Source organism: Hemiscyllium ocellatum, chromosome 19, assembly GCF_020745735.1.
Source record: "Hemiscyllium ocellatum isolate sHemOce1 chromosome 19, sHemOce1.pat.X.cur, whole genome shotgun sequence".
In the NCBI taxonomy this organism is placed as follows: domain Eukaryota; kingdom Metazoa; phylum Chordata; class Chondrichthyes; order Orectolobiformes; family Hemiscylliidae; genus Hemiscyllium; species Hemiscyllium ocellatum.
The window spans coordinates 51,502,301-51,530,279 of record NC_083419.1 but is presented as its reverse complement, the minus strand read 5'-3'; the positions used below and the strand labels follow the sequence as shown (position 1 = coordinate 51,530,279).

General features: G+C 39.3%; 1 protein-coding gene across 1 annotated transcript; it reads left to right on the top strand.

Moving 5' to 3' along the window:
• On the top strand, positions 1–27,976 carry pnpla3 (patatin-like phospholipase domain containing 3). Its single transcript, XM_060839465.1, has 9 exons — positions 1–187; positions 8,712–8,944; positions 14,949–15,014; positions 18,120–18,329; positions 22,577–22,637; positions 23,166–23,414; positions 23,630–23,762; positions 26,064–26,186; positions 27,453–27,976. The coding sequence occupies exons 1-9, from the start codon at positions 1–3 to the stop codon at positions 27,679–27,681; spliced, it is 1,491 nt and encodes a 496-aa protein (XP_060695448.1). The 3' UTR covers positions 27,682–27,976.
• The last annotated feature ends 3 nt before the right edge of the window (positions 27,977–27,979 follow it).

Here is a 27,979-nt window from a genome sequence, read left to right as displayed (position 1 = left end):
ATGTTCGATCTGGAAGGCGGCTGGAACGTCTCTTTCGCCGGCTGCGGGTTTCTGGGTGTTTATCATATCGGTGCAGCGAGTAGTATCCAAGAACACGCTCCTTACCTGACCAGGGACGCCACCAGGATCTATGGAGCATCCGCCGGAGCGCTCACCGCCGCCGCTGTGGTTTGCGGGGTTCCGCTGGGTGAGTCCTAAACCTGGGGTGGACAGGGGACACTATCTGGGTCAATAAATCCTCGACACCAACGCCAGCATCCTGCTGAGCACGGGGCTGGGGAGGGCTCTAGAATCCAAAGGAAAGTCAGAGATGAGGTTATGTTTGGAAAGTAGGCAACGGGCAATTTTGGAAAGTTTTTAAACTTATTTCAAAATATACTTTGTTTACAAAAATCTTATTCACAAAGGCAGTTCCATTCTGTACAATGGCACATTAAGGAAACAAACAGACCATTGGAGTTACATTTTTTTATACATAGTATTTCCTTTCTTGGAGTCTGGAAAATGTGTATAATTTTGCCTCAAAGAATTGAACTTTTATCTCCACCGTTATCGTCACTAACTTTTTACATTTTAAAATCAAATAGCTTCCAGTTTTGAGAAACTGCAACAGCGTTTTGAGCGGCAATGTCTTAGAGCCTGGCTTGTTTCTCGTTCAGACTGCAACACGTGAAATTTCCACTATCCTCCCAACAATTCCAATGCCGAACCTGTTTTACATCCGCTGCAGAAGCAGTGGATGTGTTTAATTGATTGTTTTCTTGTTAACACACCATATTTGGCCGCTTTCTGTTATTTACTAATAGGGTTGACAGAATGATCCTCAGTAGCTGGAGGTTTTTGTATTGCACAGAATCCAGTGGAGAGAAATTCCAAGGCGAAAGTAAAGCTTGTTTTCTCTCGGCCTGCCCCTATTTAATAAACACCCTGCGTCTCCTCGCTGACTTCCCGCACGTTTAATACACAATGATTTAACAAGTCTCTTTATTATTAGCTGGGACAGCTGTTAGGTTTTAAAAATCTGATTCGCTGTATCCAATGTTAATGTGGAGTTACTTCCTGCCCAGGGTTGGATGGTGATTTGTAATTCCTCCGAATTTGAAGGCAGTGATTCCACGATGAATCACGACTGACCTGAGGTACAGCGCTCTGTGTAATTGGAGGCTGCTCCGTGGACTGATTTCATGGGGCGGGTTTCAAAGTCCGCTTGTTGGTAGGGTTACTGTCGGCCATTGACCTCACTGACCTCACACTGAGCTTGTTGTAATTAGGCTCTTTTCAAATACAAACTTCTCAAAAATGATTTTAAAAGTTCAAAGTTTTTTTCAAAATAACACTTCCACTGTTTACGTGGAAAGTGGATGCTTGGTTTTGGTATTAAAGGGACTCCTTTTATAATTGAAAGCCTTTTTTAAAAATGATATTATCCAGTGTGTTTTAGCAATCATTGCAAATGTTTGCTGGTAGATCTTTAGGATGAACTAAACGACTTCACTAACTTACAAGCTGAATTTAAACATGCATGATTACACTTTTAAATTAAATAAAATGTTCCCTCCTGAGGGGCTTTAAAGAATGTTAAGTACAGATCGATGACAATGACTTCATTCAGTCATATTTGCTGTTCACAATGTGGCCCCCTCTAAATTCGAGATGAAACTCACACTGGGTGACCATTGTGCTGAATATGTACACTTTGTAAAAATGGCCACAAATTTCCTGCTGCCTGCCACTTGGATACATCCCCTTGTCCCATGCCAACATTTGTCACAGGCATGTTACAGTGCTGCAATGAGCTTCAACACCAGCTTAAGGAACAACACCTCATCTTTCACCTTGATAGCAAACTTGAGTTTAACAATTTTTTAACAACTTAAATATCTTTCTCTATTTTCATTAGTCTTCTCCTACGACACACCTCTACACCTCGGTCCTCTTGTCAAACATATACACTTCTTGTTAGCACCATACCTAGCATTTATCTCTCTCAGCTTATCATCTACAATTTTTTTTGCCTATCCTCTTTGTTGTTACATGCTTTCCTGTGCAGGTCTCTCACTTTTGTCTCTAAGTGAATAATAAAAGGTACTTAGTCATTTACTTCCATTTAGAATGTATTTGCAGCTTACAATGCATTGTCTTGCCTTGGCAAGACTAAATATGGATTGGATTAGTGGTGCTGCAAGAGCACAGCAGTTCAGGCAGCAGCGAAATCCTTTTGCTTGGTTGACGAGCATTATCTTTTAGTATTTCTAACCTCTGTCTTGCTAGTATGTGCATGTTCCCATCCATAAGCTGCTGTACTGTTCCAGTGAAGCTTTGACACCAACCAGAGGAAAAGCACCTCCTGCTGCTTGCTCCGTTTTGGACAACACATCATCTAATAATAGACTTTGATCTTGACAAGAATCACCAAAAGCCAAGGCAGCTGTTCTTTTTTTGAAGGAGTTTTTGATTCTGGTTTCCTTTCCTCCACTTGTAGTTGCAACTGTCAGAATCGCGATCAAAACTTTGTGAACGTTTGTGTACCTTGAACCCAGTGTTATGACCCCAGCTGATTGTAATACTGGACAAGTCTGGTTCTGGAGTGAAATCTAGACTGATTCACCAGTGCTTTATTTTGGTTACCTATACTTAATCACTGAACGTGTTCATATGAAGTTGCTAATAAACTCATTAACAAAAGGACATGAGTGTAATGTTGTAAAGATTAGATTACTTACAGTGTGGAAACAGGCCCTTCGGGCCAACAAGTCCACACCGACCCGCCGAAGCGCAACCCACCCATACCCCTACATTTACCCCTTACCTAACACTACGGGCAATTTAGCATGGCCAATTCACCTGGCCCGCACATCTTTGGACTGTGGGAGGAAACCGGAGCACCCGGAGGAAACCCACGCAGACACGGGGAGAACGTGCAAACTCCACACAGTCAGTCGCCTGAGTCGGGAAATGAACCCGGGTCTCAGGCGCTGTGAGGCAGCAGTGCTAACCACTGTGCCACCGTGCCGCCCATAATTGGGGGGGGGGGGGGGGGAGAGAAAACTGGTTTTTAAACAAATTACATTTTGGAAAGATCTTATTGTAAGCAACCAAGCAAAAACTAAGTTTCTTTCAGCAATATCTTTTACAGATGTTGAATCCTAGTCATGCATTACTCCTATCTGAAACTTTCTTCAACTGGCAGGTTCGTAAGCATTGCTTTTGCAATCTTTGCGCACATTCTCCAGTTGTGAATTTTTCTGAGACTCAAAACATTTTTCATTGCATCTGACAGAAGATATGCTGGCTTTTTCCAGACTTATGTACTTGAACCATTAAAACAGTAAAACACTTCTTTCCAACCCTCTTAGCATGAAAACCTCCAAGTTAAAGACAACTCTTCAAAAAAGATCCATTCCAGCAGAACTTGAATGCTTGAGGCTATTGACCATCTATCTTTATCACACTAGCAAATATTCAACTCTAAACATCCCTGCATTTTTTATCTCCAGGTAATATGCTTGTCATTTAACTTAAGTTAGAGAGTTATAAATACGTACAGCACGGAAACAGAACCTTCGGTCCAACTTGTCCATGCTGACCAAATATCCGGATCTCATCCCACCTGCCCCATATTCCTCCAAATCCTTCCTATTCATATACCCATCCAAATGCCTTTTAAATGTTGCAAGTGTACTAGCCTTCACCACTTCCTCTGGCAGTTCATTCCATACACGTACCACTCTGTGTGGAAAAAGTTGCCCCTTAGGTCTATGTTATCTTTCCCCTCTCATCCTAAACCTATGCCCTCCAGTTCTGGACTCCCTGACCCCAGGAAAAAGACTGTCTTTCTTTTTATCATATCCATGCTTGTCATATTTTTTGTAAACCTCTATAAGGTCACCCCTCTGCCTCCAACACTCCAGGGAAAACAGCCTCAGCCTATTCAACCTCTCTCTGTAGCTCAAATCCTCCAACCCTGGCAACATCCTTGTAAATCTTTTCTGAACCCTTTCAAGTTTCATAACATCATCCCAACAGTAAGGAGATCAGAATTGCACGCAATATTCCAAAAGTGGCCTCACCAACATCCTGTACAACTGCAACAGTAATCTCCCAACTCCTGTATTCAATACTCTGACCAATAAAGGAAAGCAAACCAAACGCAACCTTCACTATCCTATCCACCTGCGACTCTACTTTCCAGGAGCTATGAACCTGCACTCCAAGGTCTCTTTGTTCAGTAACACTCCCAGGACCTTACCATTAAGTGTATAAGTCCTGCTAAGATTTGCTTTCCCAAAATGCAGCCTCTCGCATTTATCTGAATTAAACTCCATCTGCCACGCCTCAGGCCATTGGCCCATTTCATCAAGATCCTGTTGTACCTCAAGGTCTGAGGTAACCTTCACTGTCAACTACAACTCCAATTTTGGTGTCTTCTGCAAACTTATGACTATATACCTCTTAAGCTCACATCCAAATCATTACATAAAGTGACTGAAAGTAGTGGATCCAGCACCGATCCTTGTGGCACTCCGCTGGTCACAGGCCTGCAGTCTGAAAAGTGACCCTCCACCATCACTTCTGTCTTCTACCTTTGAAATGGTTCTGTATCCAAATGGTTAGTTCTCCCTGTATTCCATGGGATCTAACCTTGCTCACCAGTCTCATGGGGGATCCTTGTCAGCTGCCTTACTGAAGTCCATATAGATCAGGTCTACTGCTCTGACCTCATCAATCCTTTTTGTTATTACTTTAACTCAATCAAGTTTGTGAGACATGATTTCTCATGCACAAAGCCATGTTGACTATCCTTAATCAGTCCTTGCCTTTCCAAATACATGTACGTCCTGTCCCTCAGGATTCCATCCAATAACTTGCTCGCCACTGACTTCAGACTCACTGGTCTGTTGTTTCCTGGCTTGTCCTTACCACCTTTCCAAAATAGTGGTACCACGTTAGCCAACCTTCAGTCTACCAACAGCTCATTTGTGACTATCTATCATACAAATATCTCAGCAAGGGGCCCAGCAATCACTTCCCACAGAGTTGTATGGTACACCATGGTCTTTTTTTTTTAGCCAACTTCAACTCTGCATTCAAAAGGGTTTCTGGTCCTCAAAAAATAAACCTCAGAACTGAACCAAAAATTCCATTGCTTCCATCTTGGAACCAAGTTACCAAATAATAGTAATATATTGTGAACATCCATCACAGAACCCGGAGAACAAGGACAAGTAGAAGTTCTGCCCTGCTATTGTTTTGATCACCTACTTTGCTCTGTGTTACATTTTACACTTGTATGGAAATCCCTGATCCACTGGCAATTTGAAGTTTTCCCCTTTTTTTTATATTTACTCCCATGGTCACCTAAAAATGTAATCAGAACTTGAAAGTAATCCTTACTGTGTAAGAAAATCTCCTTTTTAAAGGAGAAACTAAGGTCTACAGCTAGCAGTGTTAAACCTTCAAAATAACTGGTCTGCCTCTTTTTTTTGATTTGGGTTTGCAGAACATGCTTTCAAAGGTTGCAGGTGATACAAAATTGAAATGCTGTAAACAGAAAAGATTTGTAGCAGATTTCCAAAGGACAAAGGTAGATTGGTAAAATGGACAAGATACATGCAGATGAAATTTAATTTAGATAAACATGAAATCCTACACTTTAGTAGGAAGGATTGAGATACAATACAAATTTTAAATGGTATAATTTTGAAAGGGGATGCTTGAACACAAGGATCTGTGCAGTGTGTCCAAAATTGATTAGAGCAGATTGGATATGCTGTGATGTAAGGTGTGTGATCTTTAAATATTTAAGATTATTTTGTTTTTGGAGTTTGGATTTTGAACTAGTTATGAATTGGTCTGTGATGAATGGGTTTTTGACTTAATTTGTAATTTTTGCAGCTATAGTGAATTCTTTTCTTTGCTCCATAGTATGTGAGAGAGACTTGGAGATTTATTGGCCCTTTGTTTGTTTCCGTTTTTAGTTGAGATTCTGAGTGAACCAAGTAAGAGGTGTAGTGCAACGGTCTTTAGTTAGGTTCTGAATTGAATTGTTTTTGACTCGAGTGAAACATCCTACTTTGGTGAAAAAGACCTCTGGATTTTAGTTTTTGCAGAAATCTTGGCTGAACCTGGATATGTAAGGCAATTGCTCCTGAAGAAAGGGAATATTCTTGAATTGTTAAGTAATACATTAAACTCCTTAAATGGAGATATTTGAGACCACAAGTGTTTAATTAAAATCCTGAGGGGCTGCTTCAAGCTGATAAAGTTTACATTCCATTGTATGAAGACTAGAGGCAGAGGGTTATCAGATTATCGAAACTGGCAATTGAAGCCATGTTTAAGGTGGACCTTGAGTTCATAAGATAAAGGCCGGCAAGTGTGTTCTACCATTCCATCATGGCTGATGTGCGCCTCACCCCAATTTTCCTGCCTTCAATCCATTACCAAACTTAATTTAAATGAGGAGTTAGACATTTAATTACTGTCCCATCATCCACCACATTTGTGGTTCACTTAATCTCACTACCCATAAATGCACAACCCTTTGGAAGAAGTAGTTTCTCCCCAACTGTTTTAAATTTGTCACCCATTATCCGAAGACTATGACCTCTCATTCGAGAATGCTCCACAAGTGGAAGGATTTGCTCTACATTTTATCCACACCACCTCTTTTTATCATCTTGAATACCTCAATTTTATCTCCCATCATTCTTCTAATTTCCAAAGAACATAGACCTCAACTGTTCAATCTCTCTTCAAATGACAAACCTTGACCTCTGGGATTAATCTAGTGAACCTTCTCCGAATGCCTCCAAGGCCACTACTTTGCTCAAATAAGGAGACCAAAACAATACTCCAGGTTTCACCAATACCTTTTTTATAGTTGTAACAATATTTCCTTCCTTTTTTACACTATATTGCTTTAGCTATAAAAGCCAACATTCCATTTGCTTTCTTTATTATCTGCTGTACCTGCATGCTAGCTTTCTGTGACTCATGAACAAGTAAACCTAGATCCTTCTGCACTGGAGCACCCCTAAGTGTCCACCCACTAAGATAATAGGTCACCTTCCTATTTTCTCAGCCCAAATGCATGACCTCGCACTTATCCACATTAAACTCCATCTGCCACATTTTGGCCCACTCTCCTAACCTATCTATAATCCACTTGTAAGGTTCTTATTTCATCATTGTAATTAACCATCCTGTCTATTTTTGTTGTCCACAAATTTTGCTATAGAGCATTTTATAAAAAGCTGGGGTCCAAGGACTGAACCTGTGGCACCTCACTAGTTACATCTTGCCATCCAGACAAAAAAAAAATCCCAACTCTGTCTTCTGTCCATCAGCCAGTCATCTATCCAGGCTAATAAATTACCCCTAATTCCATATGATCCAAATTTGTGTGGCACTTTATCAAACATCATCTTCTGGAAGTCCAGACAAATTATATCTACAGTGTGCCCGTTATCCACTTTTCTTAATTTTTCAAAGAATTTAGTCCAACATGATTTGCCCTTCATAAAGCCATGCTGACTCTAATGGATATGAAATAGAACATAGAAAGATACAGCGCAGTACAGGCCCTTCGGCCCTCGATGTTGCGCCGACCGAATCCTACCTAACCTACAGTAGCCCAATAACTTCCAAATGCCTATCCAATGCCCGCTTAAATGACCATAAAGAAGGAGAGTTCACCACTGCTACTGGCAGGGCATTCCATGAACTCACAACCCGCTGTGTAAAGAATCTACCCCTAACATCTGTCCTATACCTACCACCCCTTAATTTAAAGCTGTGTCCCCTAGTAACACCTGACTCCATTAGCGGTAAAAGGTTCTCTGTCTAAATGGAAGGAGTATTCTCTAATGGGATTAATATGATTGTGTATTTTACTTTGTTTTGAAATAATTAAACTTCTGTTATGTAACTGGTTTGGTTTAATCTATTTTTCCATTTGTGTAATAAAATCTGCCTTTATTGCACTTGCGTTTTACTGCAATTTGTGGTTGTTTAACGAGACCATCTAGCTTAAAACTGAAAAGGAATGATCTATCAAGCCAACTTTTAGCTGGGATTATAAAGTTAAGACTCTTGGATTAAATGAGATACTGGATTTGAAGTATAGTTTAATTATACAAAATAAGTCCACAACTGAATTATACTTGTCAAATTATGACAATCAGGAACTATGTTGAGGCCTTCGAAATTTCTTTAGCATTGTGCTACTATCCCAGCAGATTATCAGTTATGTCAAGAAATTGGAGAAGCAGGAGTTTTTCTCATTGGAATGGAGCATGGTTTTAAATGTTTTTTGGAGTTCAATCATTTTAATAAAGATGCTGTGTTCAGTGGCAGAAGGGTGAGTAGTCAGTAATCAAGAACATGCAATTAGTGTAATTGAGGAAATCAGTCATTAAGACTTGAAATTAGACAGTGGTTTATGATCTGGAATGTATTGCCTGAAAGGGTCATTAAAGCATATTCAATAGTAACTTTAAAGGGTATTTGATAAATGGGAAGGCCAAAATTTCCACTATTTTATGGAAAGAAAGGGAAATTGATTAGATCGGACTTTAAAAGAATTGTCAAGGGCCTAATGATCTGAATGGCTTTCTTGTGCGATATTATTCTGATTGCATAATCTATTATTTCTTTGTGTTTTGATGAACTGCAATTCTTTAACTTTGTTCTTTGTTTAACTCTTCAAGACAGTTGTTGTGCAGATGTCATGAAAGTAGCTAAGGAAGCCAGAAAAAGACACCTAGGACCTCTGCACCCATCCTTCAACCTCGTAAAAATAATTAAAAATGGACTTTTCAGGAGTCTTCCAGAAAATGCACACCAACTAGCCACAGGCAGGCTCTGCATTTCTCTTACACGGGTACCCGACGGTGAGAATGTGCTGGTATCTGAGTTCAACTCTAAGGAAGAACTCATTCAGGTAAGATGGAATCTCCTCAAGCTGTAGCTGTCCCTACATTGTTATACGTGCTGAGTCGTAATTTCTACCTCCATTAGGATTGTGCAAAGCAATGATATGGGACCGCAACTGAGGCTAACAGTCTGTGAATTGCTGAGTACCTCTGCACCTGAGTGGGGAAAGGGGATACTTGTCACTCAGCGGTGACAACAAACTTTAGGAGTTCAATCATATGAGTGTTTGTGACATCTTGCATATTGCTATTATAAAAGATAAATCAGGGTCTGTGCAATTGTCAGTGTTTGCAAACATTCCTGTACTGAAACTAAAACAACCTTGGACATGTGCAGCATAACACAAATCCAAAGGTGCTATTGGTGAGTGCATGCTGTCCCTTAAGGTGCACTGTCAAGGTTCACATGCATTGCTATGTCCCTTTTTTTGAAATTACAAATTACCAAATGCTGCCAGTTTTCCTTATTTGAAACAATAATTTGGAAAATGTTGCATCTTATTGAATGAGGTATAAGTGAATGTTTTCATCATGTATAAAGTCCGGTTTGACATGCTCAATGGCCCTAAAAAGTTAACTTTAAATTTGTGTACTGTCAAATTTATCTCAAGTTCCATATTTTGGCAATCATTTGAAAGTCTGTTTTACTTGATTTTAGCTTTTATATTAATGAAGTTGTACACCTTGGTGTACATCTGAAAATGTAAATGAAGGCTTTTAAGACCTTGTAACTTCCTGGTTTGCTGTGTGTGAGTACTTCAATGTGATTGTCTAGTTCCTTGTTGACATCATTGATATGGTATACAAAAATACCCTCTTGATTTGATAGCAGATTGTTGGTACATTTTTGTCAGATTGATAGATCTTTGTGGACAGTTTTTCTAGGTCAATGGTTAACATCCTTGCTTCATCACTGGACTGGCCTGGATTTTATACAATGTCAAAATCATCCTGGGATTGAGCCACTGTGCTTATTTTGTTTTGCTCTTGTTCTACTATTACCAGTATTTGTTTTGAAGTTTAATTAACATTTTTTTTTAAAATTTTAAATTTCATGAAGAAATATAACTTTTTTTCAGCAAAAAGACATAGGTTTGCCTTTTGAGAGTCTGAGTTTGTCCAAAGTTTAAAAAAATCACACAACACCAGGTTATAGTCCAACAGATTTAACTGGAACCATCAGGTGGTTGTGACCTGATGGAGTGTCGCTCTGAAAGCTAGTGCTTCCAATTAAACCTGTTGGATTATAACCTGGTGTTGTGATTTTTATTTTTTAAAAAATTTTGTACACCCCAGTCCAACACCGGTATCTCCAAATCATGAGTTTGATCCATCTTTGTGATTGTTGCTCTCCTTGTTAGCCAAATGTTGTTCTTCACTGCAATGACTGCTCATTATGTTCTCCCTGAGGTGGAGGTGTCGGTGTTGGACTGGGGTGGACAATGTTAAAAATCACACCAGGTGATTGTCCAAAAGGTTTATTGGGAAGTACAAGCTTGCTGCTTCATCAAGTAGCGAATAGGGCAAAATCATAGGTACAGAGTTTATAGTAAAAGGTCAACGTGTTGTACAACTGATGCGATTATATTGAACAAACCTAGGTGGTTGTTAAGGTTTTTTTTCATTCTTTTTTAGAATAGGTTGCAACTTTCTATTCTGATATGTAAATTCCAGAATGTCTTTCACATCACAGCCCTGAGAAAGTAAGGTTTTTTTAAAAATGTGATCTCTCGGCTCAGTGTATTTAAAGGTGTGCAGTTAGAGTCTATCTATATCCCAACCTTGAGTCATGCTGGTTCTGTTTTCAAAGTAGGAATTTATAAAATGTCACATGGAAATCAGAATGGTGTTTTGCCTCCCTGGTGCCAGGATCAAGGGTGTCTCAGGATGCAGAATGTTCTCAAGGGGGAGAGGGCCCAGTAGGAGGTTAATGTACACATGGGAACAAATGACATGGGAAGGGAAAAGGATGAGATTCTGAATAGAGAACTAGGCAGGAATTTAAAAAGTAGGTCCTCCAGATTAATGACATTTGGATTACTCTTGGTGCTGTGAGCTAGTGAATGTAGCAATAGTAGGGTAGAACAGATGAATGCATGGCTGAGGAGCTGGAGCATGGGAGAAGGATTCACACTTTTGGATCATTGGAATCTCTTTTGGGGTAGCAGCGACCTGTACAAGAAGGATGATTGAAACTGAATTGGAAGGGGACTAATATACTAACAGGGAGATTTGCTCGAGCTGCTCGGGAGGTTTTAAACCAGTGGGATGGGGTTTGGGAAACCGGAGATAGTGAGGCAAGAGATCAATCTGACCCTAGCACAGCTGAGAAAAAGAGTCAAACAGGCAGGGACAAGGTAGAGAACAACAAACTGCATTTATTTCAATGCAAGAGACCCAACACGGAGAGCAAATGAACTCAGGGCATGGTAAGGAACACGGGACTGGGATATCATAGCAATTACAGAAACGTGGCTCAGGGAAGGGCAGGACTGACCGCTTCAAGTTCCAGGATACAAATGCTACAGGAAGGATAGAAAGGGAGGCAAGAGAGGAGGGGGAAGTGGTGTTGTTGATAAGGGATAGCATTACGCTGTGCTGAGAGGATATTCCTGGAAATACATCCAGGGAAGTTATTTGGGTTGAACCAAGAATTAAAAAAGATGATCACCTTTATTGGGATTGTATTATAGACTCCCTAATAGTCAGATGGAAATTGAGAAACAAACTTGTAAGGAGATCTGTTATTTGTAAGAATAATAGGATGGTTATGGTAGGGGATTTTAACTTAGACTGGGACTGACATAGTGTTAAGGGTTTAGATGGAGAGGAATCTGTGTGTACAAGACAATTTTCTGATTCTCTAGTAGGTACATCTACATACTGAAGATGCAAAACTTTACCTACTCTTTGGAAATGAGACAGGGCAGGTGACTGAGGTGTCAGTGAGGGAGCACTTTGGGGCCAGCAACCATAATTCTATTAGATTTAATATAGTAATAGAAGTTGAAGTTCTAATTTGGAGAAAGGCCAATTTTGACGGTATTAAGCAAGAACTTTCAAAAGCTGGCAGTTGTTCACAAGTAAAGGGACAGCTGGAAAGTGGGATGCTTTCAGGAATGAGATAACAAGAATCCAGAGAAAGCGTATTCCTGTCAGGGTTAAAGGGAAGGCTGGTAGGTATAGGGAATGCTGGATGACTAAAGAAATTGAGGGGTTGGTTAAGAAAAAGAAGGAAGCATATGTCTGGTATAGACAGGATAGATCGAGTGAGTCCTTAGAGTATCAAGGAAGTAGGAGTATACTTCAGAGGGAAATCAGGAGGGCAAAAAGGGGACATGAGATAGCTTTGGCAAATAGAATTAAGGAGAATCCAAAGGCGTTTCACAAATATATTAAGGACAAAAGGGTAACTAGGGAGAGAATAGGGGCCCTCAAAGATCAGCAAGGCAGCCTTTGTGTAGAGCCACAGGAGATGGGGGAGATACTCAATGAGTATTTTGTGGAAAAGAACATGGAAGACGTGAGGAAATAGATGGTGACATCTTGAAAAATATCCATATTCCATAAGAGGAAGTGCTGGATGTCTTGAAATGTGTAAAGGTGGATAAATCCCCAGGATATGAACAGGTGTAGGCAAAAGTGAAGACTGCAGATGCTGGAAATCGGGGTCTAGATTAGTGTGGTGCTGGAAAAGCACAGCAGGTCAGTCAGCATCCGAGGAGTAGGAAAATCAACGTTTTCGGGCAAATGCCCTTTATCAGGACTGGCTTTTGCCCGAAATGTCTATTTTCCTGCTCCTCAGATGCTGCCTGACCTGTTGTGTTTTTCCAGCACCACTCTAATCTAGACCCTGATCAGGTGTACCCTAGAAGTGATTGCTCGGCCCCTTGCTCAGATATTTGTATCATCGATAATCACAGGTGAGGTGCCGGAAGAGTCTAGCTTGGCTAATGTGGTGCCATTATTTAAGAAAGGTGGTAAGGGAGACCTGACCGATAGTGGGCAAGTTGTTAGAGGAAATCCTGAGGAACAAGATCGTGTTTTTTTTTGGAAAGGCAAGGAGTGATTAGGGATAGTCAACATAGCTTTGTGTGCGGGAAGAAATAACAGCGGATTGAGGGCAGAGTGTTACATCTGATCTATATGGACTTCAGTAAGGCAATTGACCAGGACCCCCATGGGATACTGGTTAGCGAGGTTAGATCTCATGGAATAAGGGAGAAGTAGCTATTTGGACACAGAACTGGCTCAAAGCTAGGCCTGTGATCAGTGGAGTGCCACAAGGATCGGTGCTGGGTCTACTACTTTTCTTATAAATGAGTTGGATGTGAATATAAGAAGTATAGTTAGTAAGTTTGCAGATGACACCAAAGTTGGAGGTGTAGTGAACAGCAAAGAAGTTTACCTCCGATTACGAGGGGATCTTGATCAGATGGGCCAATGGGCTGAAGAATGGCAGATGGAGTTTAATTTAGATAAATGCAAGTTGCTGCATTTTGGGAAAGCAAATCTTAACATGACTTGTACATCTTTAATGGTAAGGTCTGAGGGAGTGTTGCTGAACAAAGAGACCTTGGGATGCAGGTTCAGCATTCCTTGAAAATAGTCATAGGTAGATAGGATAGTGAAAAGGCGTTTGGTATGCTTTCCTTTATTAGTCAGTATTGAGTACAGGAGTTGGGAGATCATGTTGCGGCTGTACAGCACATTGGTTGGGCCACTGTTAGAATATTGCATGCAATTTTGGTCTCCTTCCTATCGGAAAGATTTATGGAGCTTGAAAGGGTTCAGAAAAGATTTACAAGAATGTTGCCAGGATTGGGGGATTTGAGCTACAGGGAGAGGCTGAACAGGCTGGGGCTATTTTTTTCCCCAGGAGCGTTGGAGGCTGAGGGGTGACCTTAGAGATTTACAAAATCATGAGGGGCATGGATAGGATAAATAGACAAGGTCTTTTCCCTGGGGTCAGGGAGTTCAGAACTAAAGGGCATAGGAATAGGGTGAGAGGGGAAAGATAAAAGAGACCTAAGGGGCAACTTTTCCACACACAGGTTAGTGTGTGTGGAATGAGCTGCCAGAGGAAGTAGTGGAGACTGTACAATTGCAACACTTTAAAAGGCATCTGGATGGGTATATGAATAGGAAGGATTCAGAGGGATGTGAGCCAGATGCTGGCAGGTCTGACTAGATTAGATTTTGGTTGGGATGTCTAGTCAGCATGGACAAGTTGGATCGAGGGGTCTGTTTCCATACTGTACATCTCTGACTGTCTGTTGGAACAAAATAGAATGTATATGCAAATTTACCCCATAGACTGATATGTACGTGGGAGAGAGAGGTGTATGTGCCAAAGAGTAAATGGCTATATTGGGTGGAGGTGTGGTGTAGTGTCTGAAAGAGTGCATATAGAGTCTAATCTCTCTCCTTTTTTTTAGAAAAAGCATTGTCTGAACTGAGATGGCACCTTTTTTTTTTATTTTTAATAAAAGCTTGTTATCTGAAAGAGTGACTTGAAAGAAGTTCTGGGATTTACATATTGAATTGAAACCTGCATCCCCATTCTAAGTGATTAAAGGCTTGCCAGCAATCTGTTTGTTCAGTACACCGCATCAGTCTTATGAGGCTTTGATATTTTAGTATAAATTGTGTCCTATGATTCTGCCCCACTAGCTACCTGACAAAGGAGCAGTGCTCCCCAAGTTGTACTTTCAAATAAACCTATTGGAGTATAACCTGGTGATGGATTTTTTTTTAATGTCCTCCCTGAGGTTTGGGTGTTTTCAAATGATCAACTGAAAAAGTTGCATAAAGTAAAGAACTTTTCACTCCTCCCAACACTGACCCGCCCTCTTTTCCCCCCCCCCGCCCTTTTTACTGAGGCCCGGTTATGTTGATTAGGATCTGACTCCTGCACTTAATTCCATAACTTGTGATGTTTTTATACTCTGGCTCTAACACTGAATACTGCATTAAAATATATCTATTACAAATATTTCTGCTTATTCTCAGGCTCTGATCTGCAGTGCCTTTGTTCCAATTTATTGTGGACTCATTCCACCATCTTTTCAAGGAGTGGTAAGTGTGTTGTTTTTTATTTGGTAGGCTTTTCAGAATATATCTCTTCAATATTAATTTAAAACCCTTTTTAACCTATGTAGGAGGGTCAATATAGCGAAAAGATCATGCATCAATGGGGTTTGATCATGACCGATTCGGAATGGTCTGTCTGATTTCAGTGCAAGAGTCTTTAAGAATGCTTCTTGCTGCAACTTGGAGTTTTGTGATCAAAAGTTGTCCATGAAAGGGAATTTGATCTGCTGACTCAAAGATGAATGGATCTACCATGTGTGATTTGTGTTTTTTTTTTGCTCTTTTTTTTCCCCAAGTGGAGTAGCACATTTTCTGTGCAGGGAAAGCAGAGTTAATTTTTTGAATCCAGTGACCCTTCTTCTGATCACTGGACTCAGTATTAACTCTACTTTCTCTGTACAGTTGCTGGCAGATCTAAGTTTCATCAATTTCTGCTTTTTGTTTTGGATCTTCTTCATCCACCATTCTGTTTTATTTTAGCAAATTGTTCTGGAAGATAGCAAGTGTGAGTGTGGAAAAAATGTTTCTCAGATTTCTTCTGGTGACAACTGGTAGAAATATTCAAATGCTTTAACCAAATAATTTTGCATAAGGACCAAGATGAATTCTTGCTATTTGGTTTCTCCAATATCTAATTACTAATTGTGCTAATAGGTTAGGTGCTTCCAATACAGAACACTGGCCAAAATTTTTTAACATTCATGAAGTGCCAGATCAGCATTAGAACCCTAGAATGACGACTTGATTAGGTATTGATAGGAAGAAAATAAACCTCAATTTTAGAAAAAAAAGGAAGTCCTCAGTTTAGTAAAATCTTACCACTCACCTCTTTTTAACCATGCTGATGACCAATGTGTGATTTTTGTTTTAATTAAATTTAAAAGTAAAACATTTGGCTTGCCCTATTACCTTGCAGTTCTGTACTGCTGCCAGTGTGAATTCAGGGGTTGGCCCTCAATGTTTGTTGCCTCCGATATCAGACCCAGAAAATAGAGTCTTTCTGTGTTGGGGTGAAGAAATAAATAACTACAAAGGATTTAATAAGGTTCTTGGCTTACGATAGGCATAACAAGTTTACTGAACCTACATAAAATGTCCTTGTAATTAAGTTCCCCAAAATCAGTATATAGTGACTGAACACACAACTTTTGCTATTTCAAAAAAAACGTGAATAAAGGTATATAGCTCACAGACAAAAGAATGTTTTGTGATTGTGTAAAATACACAACGTCGTATTTCTTTTCCACACTTATGTTCTTGTAATTGACTCTTGTTGCAACACTGCTTCAGTGTCCAGCTCATGCATTAAATGAGTGACTGATTGGATTGGGAATTAATCATTGCAAGGACATTTTTTTTTGTCGGATTTTTGACTTTTACAGACTACGCAGTGTGAAGTGGGAGGCTTTTTTTTCATAGGTTTGAGAAGAAAACCTAAACAGCATGTTCTTCACTACAGTCCTCGTACAGAAATGGTTAATTACTGAAAGCTCAAAACATTTCTGAAGATTAACTCAATAAGATAATAATAGGTAATGGTCCTTAAATGTCACCCAACTTGAAGAGCAGTAAGAATGCAGATCAAACAAATTTTTTTTCTTGGTTTTGAAAAGCCTAGGAGTGTAGTTTGTTTGGGGTGCAGGTGGTGTAGGGAAGTTAAAATTATGCAGTGAGCTCTGAATTAGTCAGAGTTGTACACACTGACCAAATATCCCAATCTGACCTTATCCCATTTTACAGCATGTGGCCCATATCCCTCCAAACCCTTTCTATTCATGTACCTATCCAGATGCCTTTTAAATGTTCTAATTGTATCCACCATGTCATCTGGCAACTTGCTTCATGGACACACCACCCTCTGTGTGGAAAACATTGCTCAGATCCTTTTTTTAAAAACAAAATGTCTTCCCCTCTCACTTTTAAACCTATGCCTTTTAGTTTTGAACCCTTAATTCCCTAGTTAGCAAAAACAATCTGTCTACCTGTCTTGAAGTATTCAATGCCCTTTTATCCACCATCTCCAGAGGCCAAGTGTTACAAAGTCACAACTCGGAATAAAAATGCCCTCAACTGTCCTAAAACAGTGTCCTCTAACCCTCATAAGAGGGTAGCATAAATCTTTTTAAAAATTTTATTCCTTTTTTTAATCACTCAAGTGTAATTTATGGCAATGCCACATTGGAATGAATATTTAAGAGCTCTTAGGAAGTGGACAACTAATCTTGCCTTGCCAATTAAGTTAGCTCAGCTTCAGTGCTGCATGGCATTCACCTCATAATGTTTCCACTAATCTTCAAGGAACAAAAGTCACCTTTATCAGAATATTTTGAAATGCTATCACTGTCTCTATTTGAAAATGTCAGTTTTAACTTTGTTTTTTCTCATTCCAATATTCTCAACTGCTTTGAACCGAAAACATACTTGTATGAGCTTTCTTCTCTTAAGAGTGTTAATGATCTGACTGACTGTAGATTCGTGGATGTTTACAGCACAGTAGGAGGGCATACCGGTCAACAAAGATGTAACTACACTAATCCTATTTTCCAGCTCTTGGCTCATAGCCCTGGAGGCTATGGTAACAAGTGAATATCTGAATGCTGTTCCAATGTTAGGGTGATAGCTTTTCTAATTCAATCAAGCAGTGAGTTCCACATTCCATGTACTATCTGCACAAGGGAAAAAAAATCTCCTTGGCTTTCCTCTTAGTTTTCTATCTCTTGCTTTTTTAAAGTCATCCCTGTGGTTATTGACCTCACGAATAATTAACATACCATTCCTGTGCTTGTAACACACAGGACAAGTTACCATGCTTGACATCCAAAAGACTTCCTGCATTATCTTGCATTTATAATTACCTTTTCTTTCACCCTCCACAGACACTACTGTAAATTTCAAACGCCTGCACTCCGTTTTCTAATTTTCCTGTGTTTTCTTTTGAGTTTTGCATTTTATTTTGATTTAAGTAACTATTTTTACAGTGTGACTTTGGAAGAAACCTTGTCTTTAAAATGTATTCTAAGGTTGAACTGGAGACTCTACCATGCAGATCTGATTTAAAAGCATTTAAAATGAATCCCTTTATTTTGTTAGCGTTATGTGGATGGAGGGATCAGCAACAACCTACCTCTTTCTGAATTGAAGAACACAATTACAGTGTCTCCATTCTCTGGAGAAAGTGATATCTGTCCTCGAGACAACCCCAGCAATTTCCATGAACTGCGGGTCACCAATACCAGCATCCAATTTAGCTTGGGAAACCTGTATCGACTGACCCGAGCACTCTTCCCTCCAGAACCAAAGGTAGAATTTTTAAAATTACAAAAGTTTTTAAAATTGTTTAAATTTAAAGACTTAACTTTGCATTAATGGATTTTTAAAAAATATTTGCTTATCTGGGTACCACTCAAAACAAAATTGGACCCCAGCTTTTCTGAATTTCACACATTTTTGTTTTGCAAAAAACCTTTTTGGATTACTTATTTATTATGTAGATGGAGAGATCAAAAACAGTTTTATCAGTGTATTTAAATACTATTTTGACTTATCTTTGTTGCATAGGAAGCTTATTTCATCTTTGCACAACTTTGACATCTTTGGACAAGGTTACAGGATTTTTTACTTCAAAAAGCCTCAGTCCTGTCTGCCTCCCTGATGAGTTCTCCCACAATTAGCTTTGGCTGCCTGCTGAGGCCACACTTAAACTGCATTTGGGTTCAATGTAATGTAAAACAATGTTGTTTTTGTGATGTTTATTGTTGCCTGCTCAAGAGACCAAATGAAATTGGAACCAGATGGTTCCATGATCCAAAACGGAAGCTCTTCTGGTAACTTTTTAAACTTTTTTTCCCTAACATATGACTTTCACTGGACAGGCTAGAGTTAAATTCACTCGCAGCGTTTCCTGCTCATTTTATTCTGATCAGGCAGAGGATGACTTCAATATCTGAAGTGTCTCCAAAAGTATAATTGTTTCATTACATATTTGTCCATGGTTACGTAAATGTAATAGATGAATTTATTTTTCCAATGTCTGGATTTCACATTATTCAAAATAAAATGCAATTCTGAAAAAAAACATCTAGTTCTCTCCTTGTTCACACACCAATCTACCCATTGTTATATGCATCCATCAAATGAATGTCTTGATGTGATCAGAATAGGAAATACAGGGATTATGCGGGTTCTGCAGTTAAGACAGGATAACATTTGTAATATTTTGGATTTAATCGCTAGAAGGTTCATCTTCTCTCCTTTTTATATAGTTGCCAATGCACTAGATGTGTATTTCAAGCATTTTGTATGTTTATTTCCAAGTTATACACTTTTTTTTCTTTATGCCAGGTTACCTTTCTATTCTAAATTATATTTTGAGACCTCTGAGCAGAGCCATTTGGCCCACTCCACTATTCAGTGAGATCATGGCTGATCTGATAATCCTCACTCCGCTTTCCTGCCTTTTTTTTCTCCACCACCCTGGAGTCACTTGCAGATTTAAAAATCAGTCTCTGCTTTGAATATATTTGACGACGCAGCCTTGACCGTGCTTTGCAGTAAAGAATTCTGTAGCTTCACAACCCTCCGAGGACATTGCTCTTCACCTCTGCCTTAAATATGTGACTCATTATTTTGAGATCATGCCTTTTTGGTTCTACAATTTCCCCTTTTTTGGTTATGAGTGGAAGATGGAGTTTTAATTTTAGATAAATGTGAGGTGCTGCATTTTGGAAAAACAAATCTGAGCAGGACTCATACACTTAATGGTAAGGTCCAGGGGCATGTTGCTGAACAAAGAGACCTTGGAATGCAGGTTCATAATTCCTTGGAAGTGGAGCCTCTGGTAGATAGGATAGTGAAGAAGGTGTTTGGTATGTTTTCCTTTATTGGTCAGTGTTGAGTACAGGAGTTGGGAGGACATGTTGTGGCTGTACAGGATGTTGGTTAGGCCATACTTGGAATATGGTGTGCAATTCTGGTCCTCCTATCGGAAGGATGTTGTGCAATGTTGAAAGGGTTCAGAAAAGATTTACAAGGATGTTGCCAGGGTTGGAGGAGTTGAGCTATAGGGAGAGGCTGAATAGGCTGGGCCTGTTTTCCCTGGAGCATTGGAGGCTGAGGGGTGATTTTATAAAGGGTTACAAAATTGAAGGGCATGCATAGGGTAAATAGGCCAAGTCTTTTCCTTGGGGTTGGGGAGTCCTGAACTAGTAGGCATAGCTTTAGGGTGAGAGGGGGGGAAAAAATTTTAAAGGGACTTAAACTCTTTATGCAGCAGGTAGTGTTTGTATGGAATGAGCTGCCAGAGGAAGTGGTGGAGGCTAGTATAATTGCAACATTGAAAAGGCATCTGGATGATTAAATGAACAGAAAGGGTTTAGAGGGATGTGAGCCAAGTGCTGGCAAATGAGACCAGATTAGGTTGGGATATCTGCTCGGTATGGACGGGTTAGACTGAAGGGTCTGTTTCCGTGCTGGACAACTCTGACTTTCTTTCGCTCTACCCTGCCAAGAGCACTAGGAATTTTGTATGTTACAATAAGATCTCTTTCATTCTTCTAAATTCCAAAGAGTACAGGCCTAACCTATCTGACCTCTCCTCATAAGGCACACCCACTGTACTTGCTACCAGTTTAGTAAACCTTCTCCGGAATGCCTCTGTTGACTGTGTATATCCCTTTTTTTAAGGAGCCCAAAACTGTTCACAGTATTTCAGCTGAGGTCTTTTCCGTGCTTTGTACATTTTTAAAGTCTTCACACTTTCTTATCCTGCTCTCTTTGAAATAAAGGCCAACGTTGCTTTTGCTATTAACCACAGAATTTGGTTGCCAGCTTTTTGTGGTTCATGGATAGGGAATTCTAGATCCCTCTGTTCTGTACCTTTTGGCACCTTCCTCTATTTGAATGAAATTCAACTTCTCTTCTCCCTGACAAAATACACGACCTCGCGTTGTATTCCATGTGGTAAATTTTTGGCCACACTCTGCAGATGTTGAGTCAGCCTCACCAGTTGCCTTACATTTTATTTTTGTCATGTGCAAACCTGGCTATAGTATTGTCACTTTGCTTATCCAGATCATTTGGTCCCAGCACTGCACTTAAATGCATAGTGATAGGGAATTTAAAAATTACTTAAAAGGAAACTATTAGTTAGGATTTTTCCCCACCCCCCTCTTTAGAACTAGGATGCAAGCAGCAGACTTGGGAGATCGAAAGACAGAATGAGACGGAATGCTCGTTGTTTGGGTTATAAGAGACAGCGATGCAGTCAGAACAGTTAACTGTCAATCCTAATTCTCAGGCCATGTAGGCAGACCGGAATTGATCAAGGATTACACCAGCGTTAAGCTATTGTCTTCCTTTCATTTTGAGGAAAGTAAAATGTATGCACAAACTCTTTTTTTTTTTTGCTGACACGAAACCAGAGACTGAATATTCCTGGATTCTAGCTAGCGCAAATAGAATATACTATAGCCTGGCTGATTTTTATTTTGAATTGTTTCCTGGTGGAATTCTTAGAACAATCCTGATTTTATTTGAAAGCATGACTTCTAATAGCAGAATGGTGGATATATTTTTGAGGCTTGCACAGATGAGCCGGTAGAACACAGTCAGGATGCTGTCAGATGTGAATGCTCAACAGGACCGGTTTAGTCTGCCAGTCATTAGGAAGTACAGCTGACATACCAGGCTTTACACTTGCTCTGAAACTATTGTCACATTACTCGTACACATGGTCGGCAAAATGTCTTTTTGACTTGACCGTGCCGTGTAAGTGACAAAAACAATTCGTGGATTAGTCTCCAAGTATATTCATAGCACGTGATTATGCTATAAGAAATCATTTATTTTTAAAAATCCAGACTCTGTAGAGTTGCACTGACAACCGCTTATGATCATCAGCTGGGCCCGCAATGTGCTTTTGCTTATGGTAGATACATTTGTAAAGGTTAAGGACATTGTTTTATGTCAGCAAAATGAATTTGTACATCCACTGCACCTCTCCAAAACAAAAATGATTTGGAGATAGAGACTTTTGCTGCATCCCTCTGCAACACTTGGATCAATCAGAATCTGCTTTGTCTGGTATGATGATTTAATTTCTTAGTTAAGCTTTTTTTTCTCATGGCATCTCCAGTGAATTATTAACCAACCAATCAGCACACTCTTCACATTCTGTGTAAAATGCTGTCTGTTATTTCCTGCCCCCCTCCCTCCTGAGTCTGCTTCTTGCATCCTAGATCCTGAGTGCAAGCTCACAAGCTTCAATGCCTGGGTCTAGCTGTTCTGAATTGTGTTCCAGTTTAACTGAATGCAGAGAGGGGAGGAAAAATGTCATGAGTATCTTGTGTAAGTGTGAAGAATGCAGGGTTCGGCCAGGAAGTGATCTTGTGATTTTTTTTTCATTAAAAAATTCTACTGCCACCTTTTTTGTCTGTTACCATAACATGCTTTCTTAAAACCAGACAGAATGTCTGTACACTCTTTTATCCTTTTTTCTACACAGCCTGCCTTTTATTCAAAATAAATTTTTTGATGAAACCTATTTTCAGGTGCTTGGTGAAATGTGTCATCAAGGGTATGGAGATGCACTTCGATTTCTTAAAGGGAATAGTAAGTCTTGAATTTCCTTTTGCATGATTTCAATCTTGAACATTGTTAATCTAATTTGTTGCCACCATTTCCTAAATTTCCTAAACCTAAGAGTAGCGCTTGGTTTTCACAAACTAACTTTCTTTAACAATTTTTAAGAGCATTCCTACTGTCAATAATCTTTTTTTTAAAGAGTGGGATGTATTCACACCATTTGTGCATAGCAAAGCTGTCAAAACTAAAATGTGAATGCAGTCCAAATCCAAACAAAGTCTGATCTATCGGTGAAATTGAAGTGGTTTCCTTAAGGATGGGAATCTTGTTATTTTTTATCCCAGAATTTAAAACTACTCCAGTCTCTGGATTTGCATTTCATGAGTTTTAGTGCCAATAATTACTTTCTTTTTGTGTTGCACCTTTTTTAAGAAATATTGACGTGGTACTATTTATTTTGCAGTTTCTATCTACTATGTGGTAGAAATTTTTGTTAGCTGCTTTTTAAAATATTTTTGCATATGCCAATCTACCCTGTTTCTGTTTGCTTCTCAGATCTGCTTAAAATGCCAGTTCTTACAGTTGATTTGACTTCTGTCACATCAATGAGGGAGATTGACAAATCTTACAAACAGTATCAGGACAATTGTAACAGCAAATCTCTGGAACAGGAGGAGGTAACAATGGTTACAAACAAAGCTTCAGCACCAAAACCCAAATCAAACAATCAACAACTGAGGAAAAAGCATTGGTCATCAGCTTTGGATGCAGAAACAGACAATTTACCACCAAGACTTTGTATCGGTACTGTTAAAAACAAATGCCTGCCTTGAATATATAATTGCATTAGCTAATTGAACTTATTTCCACAATGGCCAGATTTCAGAATTTATATGATACATTGATTTGTGTACAAGATTCCTGTTGCAAGTTTCTATTAAAATTCCCCAGGGTATGTAATCGATCTAAAACTGTTCGGTTCTGACATCTCCATTTTCTTTTTTCTTCTTCCCCTATAGCGTTGCATGAAGCTTGTAAGGAGACAAGTGGTCTTTATGCACAGCTTAGCAACCTCCTCTTGGTTAGAATGGCATCTTATGCAATGTTGCCTTACACACTACCATTGGAGTCTGCTTATTCTTTTGGTTGCAGGTATGTGTTCTGAGCAGCTAAATTTTGCTGGCTTCAGTGACTTTTAAAAATATGGTTATTTTACCAAATAATTTGACTACTGCATGAATCTTCCAAAAAAAAATTTACATAAGGAGTAGGCTGTGCACGTTCTGCCATTCAGTAAGATCATGCTCTAATCTTGGCTTCACTCTGCTTTCCTGCATTTTGCCTGTAACACTGTGTTTTCCTATTCAGTCCAGAAACCTGCCTCTTAGCCTCGAATATATTCATGACTCATTGGGGCAAAGGTCTTCCCAGCATGCATCCTGTCAAGCCCACTCAAATTCTTTATTTCAATTAGATCACCTCGCATTCTTCCAAACTCCAAGTATAGGCCCATCCTGCTTAGGAAATAACTTTTCATTTGCAAGTTGATGGGGCAGTCAACACACTCCATTCCACAACAAATAAAGATAGTTGCATGACCTTTGCAGTTACTGGAAAAGTAAAAAGGCATAGATTGATAGAACCTACATGTCAGATATACCTGACGTTCCTCCACTTTATTGTACTAAAACAATACTATTAATAGGAGGAATATACTTGCACTTGAGAAACTGTCACCATTAGTGGCATTGTGACAGCAAAATTTATTTAAGGATGACAACACTGGAGATAGGAGAATTTTGTTTTCTGTTGGGTTATATTGCAATGGAACATGTAAATGCTTAAAACTAGTAAGGTGCATCTCAATATCAATATATTAATTGCATCTCTGAATAAATTGGACTAATATGTTAAATTGAAGTGTCTGATTGCTCCTATTCACTCCTTGGTTTGTTCCTAACCTGAGGCTATTCCACAAGTAGTGTCCGGAACTGTCAAATACGCATGCATCATTTGGTTGTATTTGGAAACTACCATCATATCTCAAATCTATAAAGTAATTTAAAAAAAAATAAACAGCCACTATGGACAGACGCCTCAAAATCCCTTTTCTTACTGAGGAAAGTGTAAATTTTTAGAAGCATCTTAAAATAATACCATGAAGTAGGAAATCATTGATCTATTGTGCCAGCCCTTAGGGTGTTGTTGTTGTTGTCGTTTTATTTTAAAGAAAATGGTTAATGCAGTCATCTTTTTGTTTTAGCTCCCTTTCTGTGTAACTGTAGCTTTTTGAGTGGTTAAGGTTGTGCAAATATATAACAATGTATTTGTGCTCTTCAGTTAAGATCAACTAACTGATTTCCCATTAAGGACATGGCAATCTCAGTTATTTTCCTTGGCTATCACAGTTTCCACCCGTCATGCCAATAGAAAGTCTAATTGTGTTATCCCAACTGCCACCATCAAGTAAATTACTTAGGCACCTAGTTCAATTCTCATACAGCAAATGGCCATTTCCACAAGGTATTGGAGAGTTATGTTTCAAGGTGCTGTGGCCTGTGTAAAGGGAGAACTCCATTTTCTGTGTAATTACAGTAGGTTTGGATTTCCCTATTACTGTACAGAATTGCAATTGCAACATCATATAGGATACTTGGTAGAGGAAGCCAAACCTGTTTACTGACATGTAGTGGTGTTTCATGTGCTAACTCAACTGGGTTGGATTGACCCTTGTGCCAGTGACGTCACATGGTTGCAATTACATGCGAGCTGCTGTTCTTGACAACACAAAGGCAAAATATAGCAGATGTTGGCAATCTGTAAGAAAAGGAGGAAAATGTGAGGTCTGCACATGCTGAAGATCAGAGCTGAAAATGTGTTGCTGGTTAAAGCGCAGCAGGTCAGGCAGCATCCAAGGAACAGGAAATTCGATGTTTCGGGCATAAGCCCTTCATCAGCCCTGATGAAGGGCTTATGCCCGAAACATCGAATTTCCTGTTCCTTGGATCCTGCCTGACCTGCGTTTTAACCAGCAACACATTTCAAACTGAAAGAAAACACTACTGAAAACATTACGTGGCTGAATAGGTAACTTTTTTTTTCATAATAACTGTTAAGTCACTGGTCTGGAGTTTAATCTTTCTATCTCGTCACAGCTATGACCTGACATACTCGCGTCTATTAGCATTTTTATGCTTGCCTTTCTTTTCAAAAGGCTTGCAGTTGTCTACATATTCAACAGGCAAGGAGATGAATTTCATGTAACTGAGTGAGACTTCTGTTGCTTGGTCTGCCTAGAATGGTTGTAACTTCAACCAGCAATGGCTTGGAACAGAAATTACCTGGTTGGTTTTAGGGAAGTGCTGGTTTGATTGCAATCAGTAAAGGAACATTACAATTGCAATAATTTGGCTACTACAGCTTTGATTTAACTTATGTTTTTTTGGAAAACAGGTTAGTGGCGTGGCTTCCTGATGTCCCAGAAGATGTCAGTTGGATTCGTGAGCAATTGCATATTATCAGTGGTGTCATTTATCACCGAGCGACAAAGCGGTTTCGGCTGAGTCCACGTTCTAGGTATGCATAGCACCGTTTTCTGTCTTGTAAATGATTTTTGTTTGGATGTTCCAGCTTCCAAGTATAGGCAATATAATTGACTAAGACTTCGAAAACTTTTTGGATATGTTTGGAAATAAAATTACTTCAGTTTAAAGCAAAGGCTGACCTTTTATAAACTAATGTCATGACTGAGTTGCTCATAGTCTTTGATCTCTTTTTAGGTTTTGCACACCTCTGTTGGGTTAGAATTTTTCTTAGTCCAAAATGAAATGGGGAAACAAGTCCAGAAACATAGAAAATAAGAGCAGGATTAGGCCATTTGACCCTCAAGCCTGCTGTGCCATTCAGAATGATCATGGTTGATCATCCACTATTCCCACTTTGTCTCCATACCCTTTGATCCTTTTATTACTAAGTATGTATCTTTAAGGATTAAGAAAATAAATAATCTATGGCTCAGGCAGTACCACTGTACCTCTGATCCAGAATGTTCCCAGTTATAGTGCTACTCCAGGGCATGATGGTAAGGGAAGAACCTAACATTGGCTTGTCTGCACCAGCTGTTATCAGTACAAGTCCTTAGCCCAGAAGAGCAAGAAGGGTTTAGTGGCAGGAAAGTAAAATCGTCCACCAAATCCAAAAATGTTGATTTTTGACCATGTCGTTTTGCATACTCATCAGGATAATCAATCCGCATTTCAGGACTCCGTCCAAGATTATGCAATGAAGACTGAAAGAAGTGGTATGCTGGAAATGTGTATAACTAACTGAATATCCCAAGATGTGTCTGTGATTTGGGAATGAATTAGTTATCATGAGCAAGTTGAACAATCTAATTGCTAGATTGACTGACTCTATTTCCCCAACAGTAGATACTTCCCTAATCTGAGGGGGTCTTGTTGTACCTACCTCTAGACTAGGAGGGTTCAAGTCCCACCTGCTTCAGAGGTATGTAATAGTATCTCTGATCAGGTTGATTAGAAAATGTCTACACACTAATCTAGAATCATCATACCAATAAAACAGTTGTCAGGTCATGAGTTTCAAATAAGACTAAGATAAAGCTTTAGAAGATGGTTGTTCTGTTGGCTGTCTAGAATGTATTTTCATTGCTATAATAGCACACATTTTTATTCAACAGTGATTTTGAATTTTATGTATCCAGGCTGTTGTGAATTGATTAATGCTTTTTTTAAACAAAGTTCAAAGACCCCTGTTTTTAATAGAACCTTATTTTGATCCATGAACTCTGTTTTTGGTAATGGTTGCCTTTTTATTTTTCAGTGTTCTACCTAATGTACCTCTAAGAAAATGCTTTAGCCTACCACCTATCTCCAATCCACGCCAACCTTACTTCACTTCTCAAATCTCATCTGTGGAGCTTCACTCCCAGCAGTTTGGATTGCAGGAGCTGGGGAATTCAATGCTGTGTGAATCTGATGCTTTGGCAAAGCAAGATCTAGTTGCGTCAGACAAGCAAATTCATTTTTTCACCAGCTCTTATGAATCCTGAATGGTGACAGAAGATTTGGAAAGACTGCCAAACAGGACATCTTTTCAGAGAGATGTGTGTTGCCTCCGACAGTCGTCATTCCTATATTCAGTCAGAGTAACCAATGTTTCTCCTAGTTTCAAGTTAATTGTCTTAAATCCACTTAAATGTTTACCTCAGAATTGTTGTACAATCCAAACTGCTTTTCAGGAATCTTAACGTGTTAGGAATTACATAGGGCATGACTTTGTTTGCACTTTATTGTTAACCAGATACAAATGGCTTCCACAGCATTGGTGATTAATGCTGAACTGTTTAT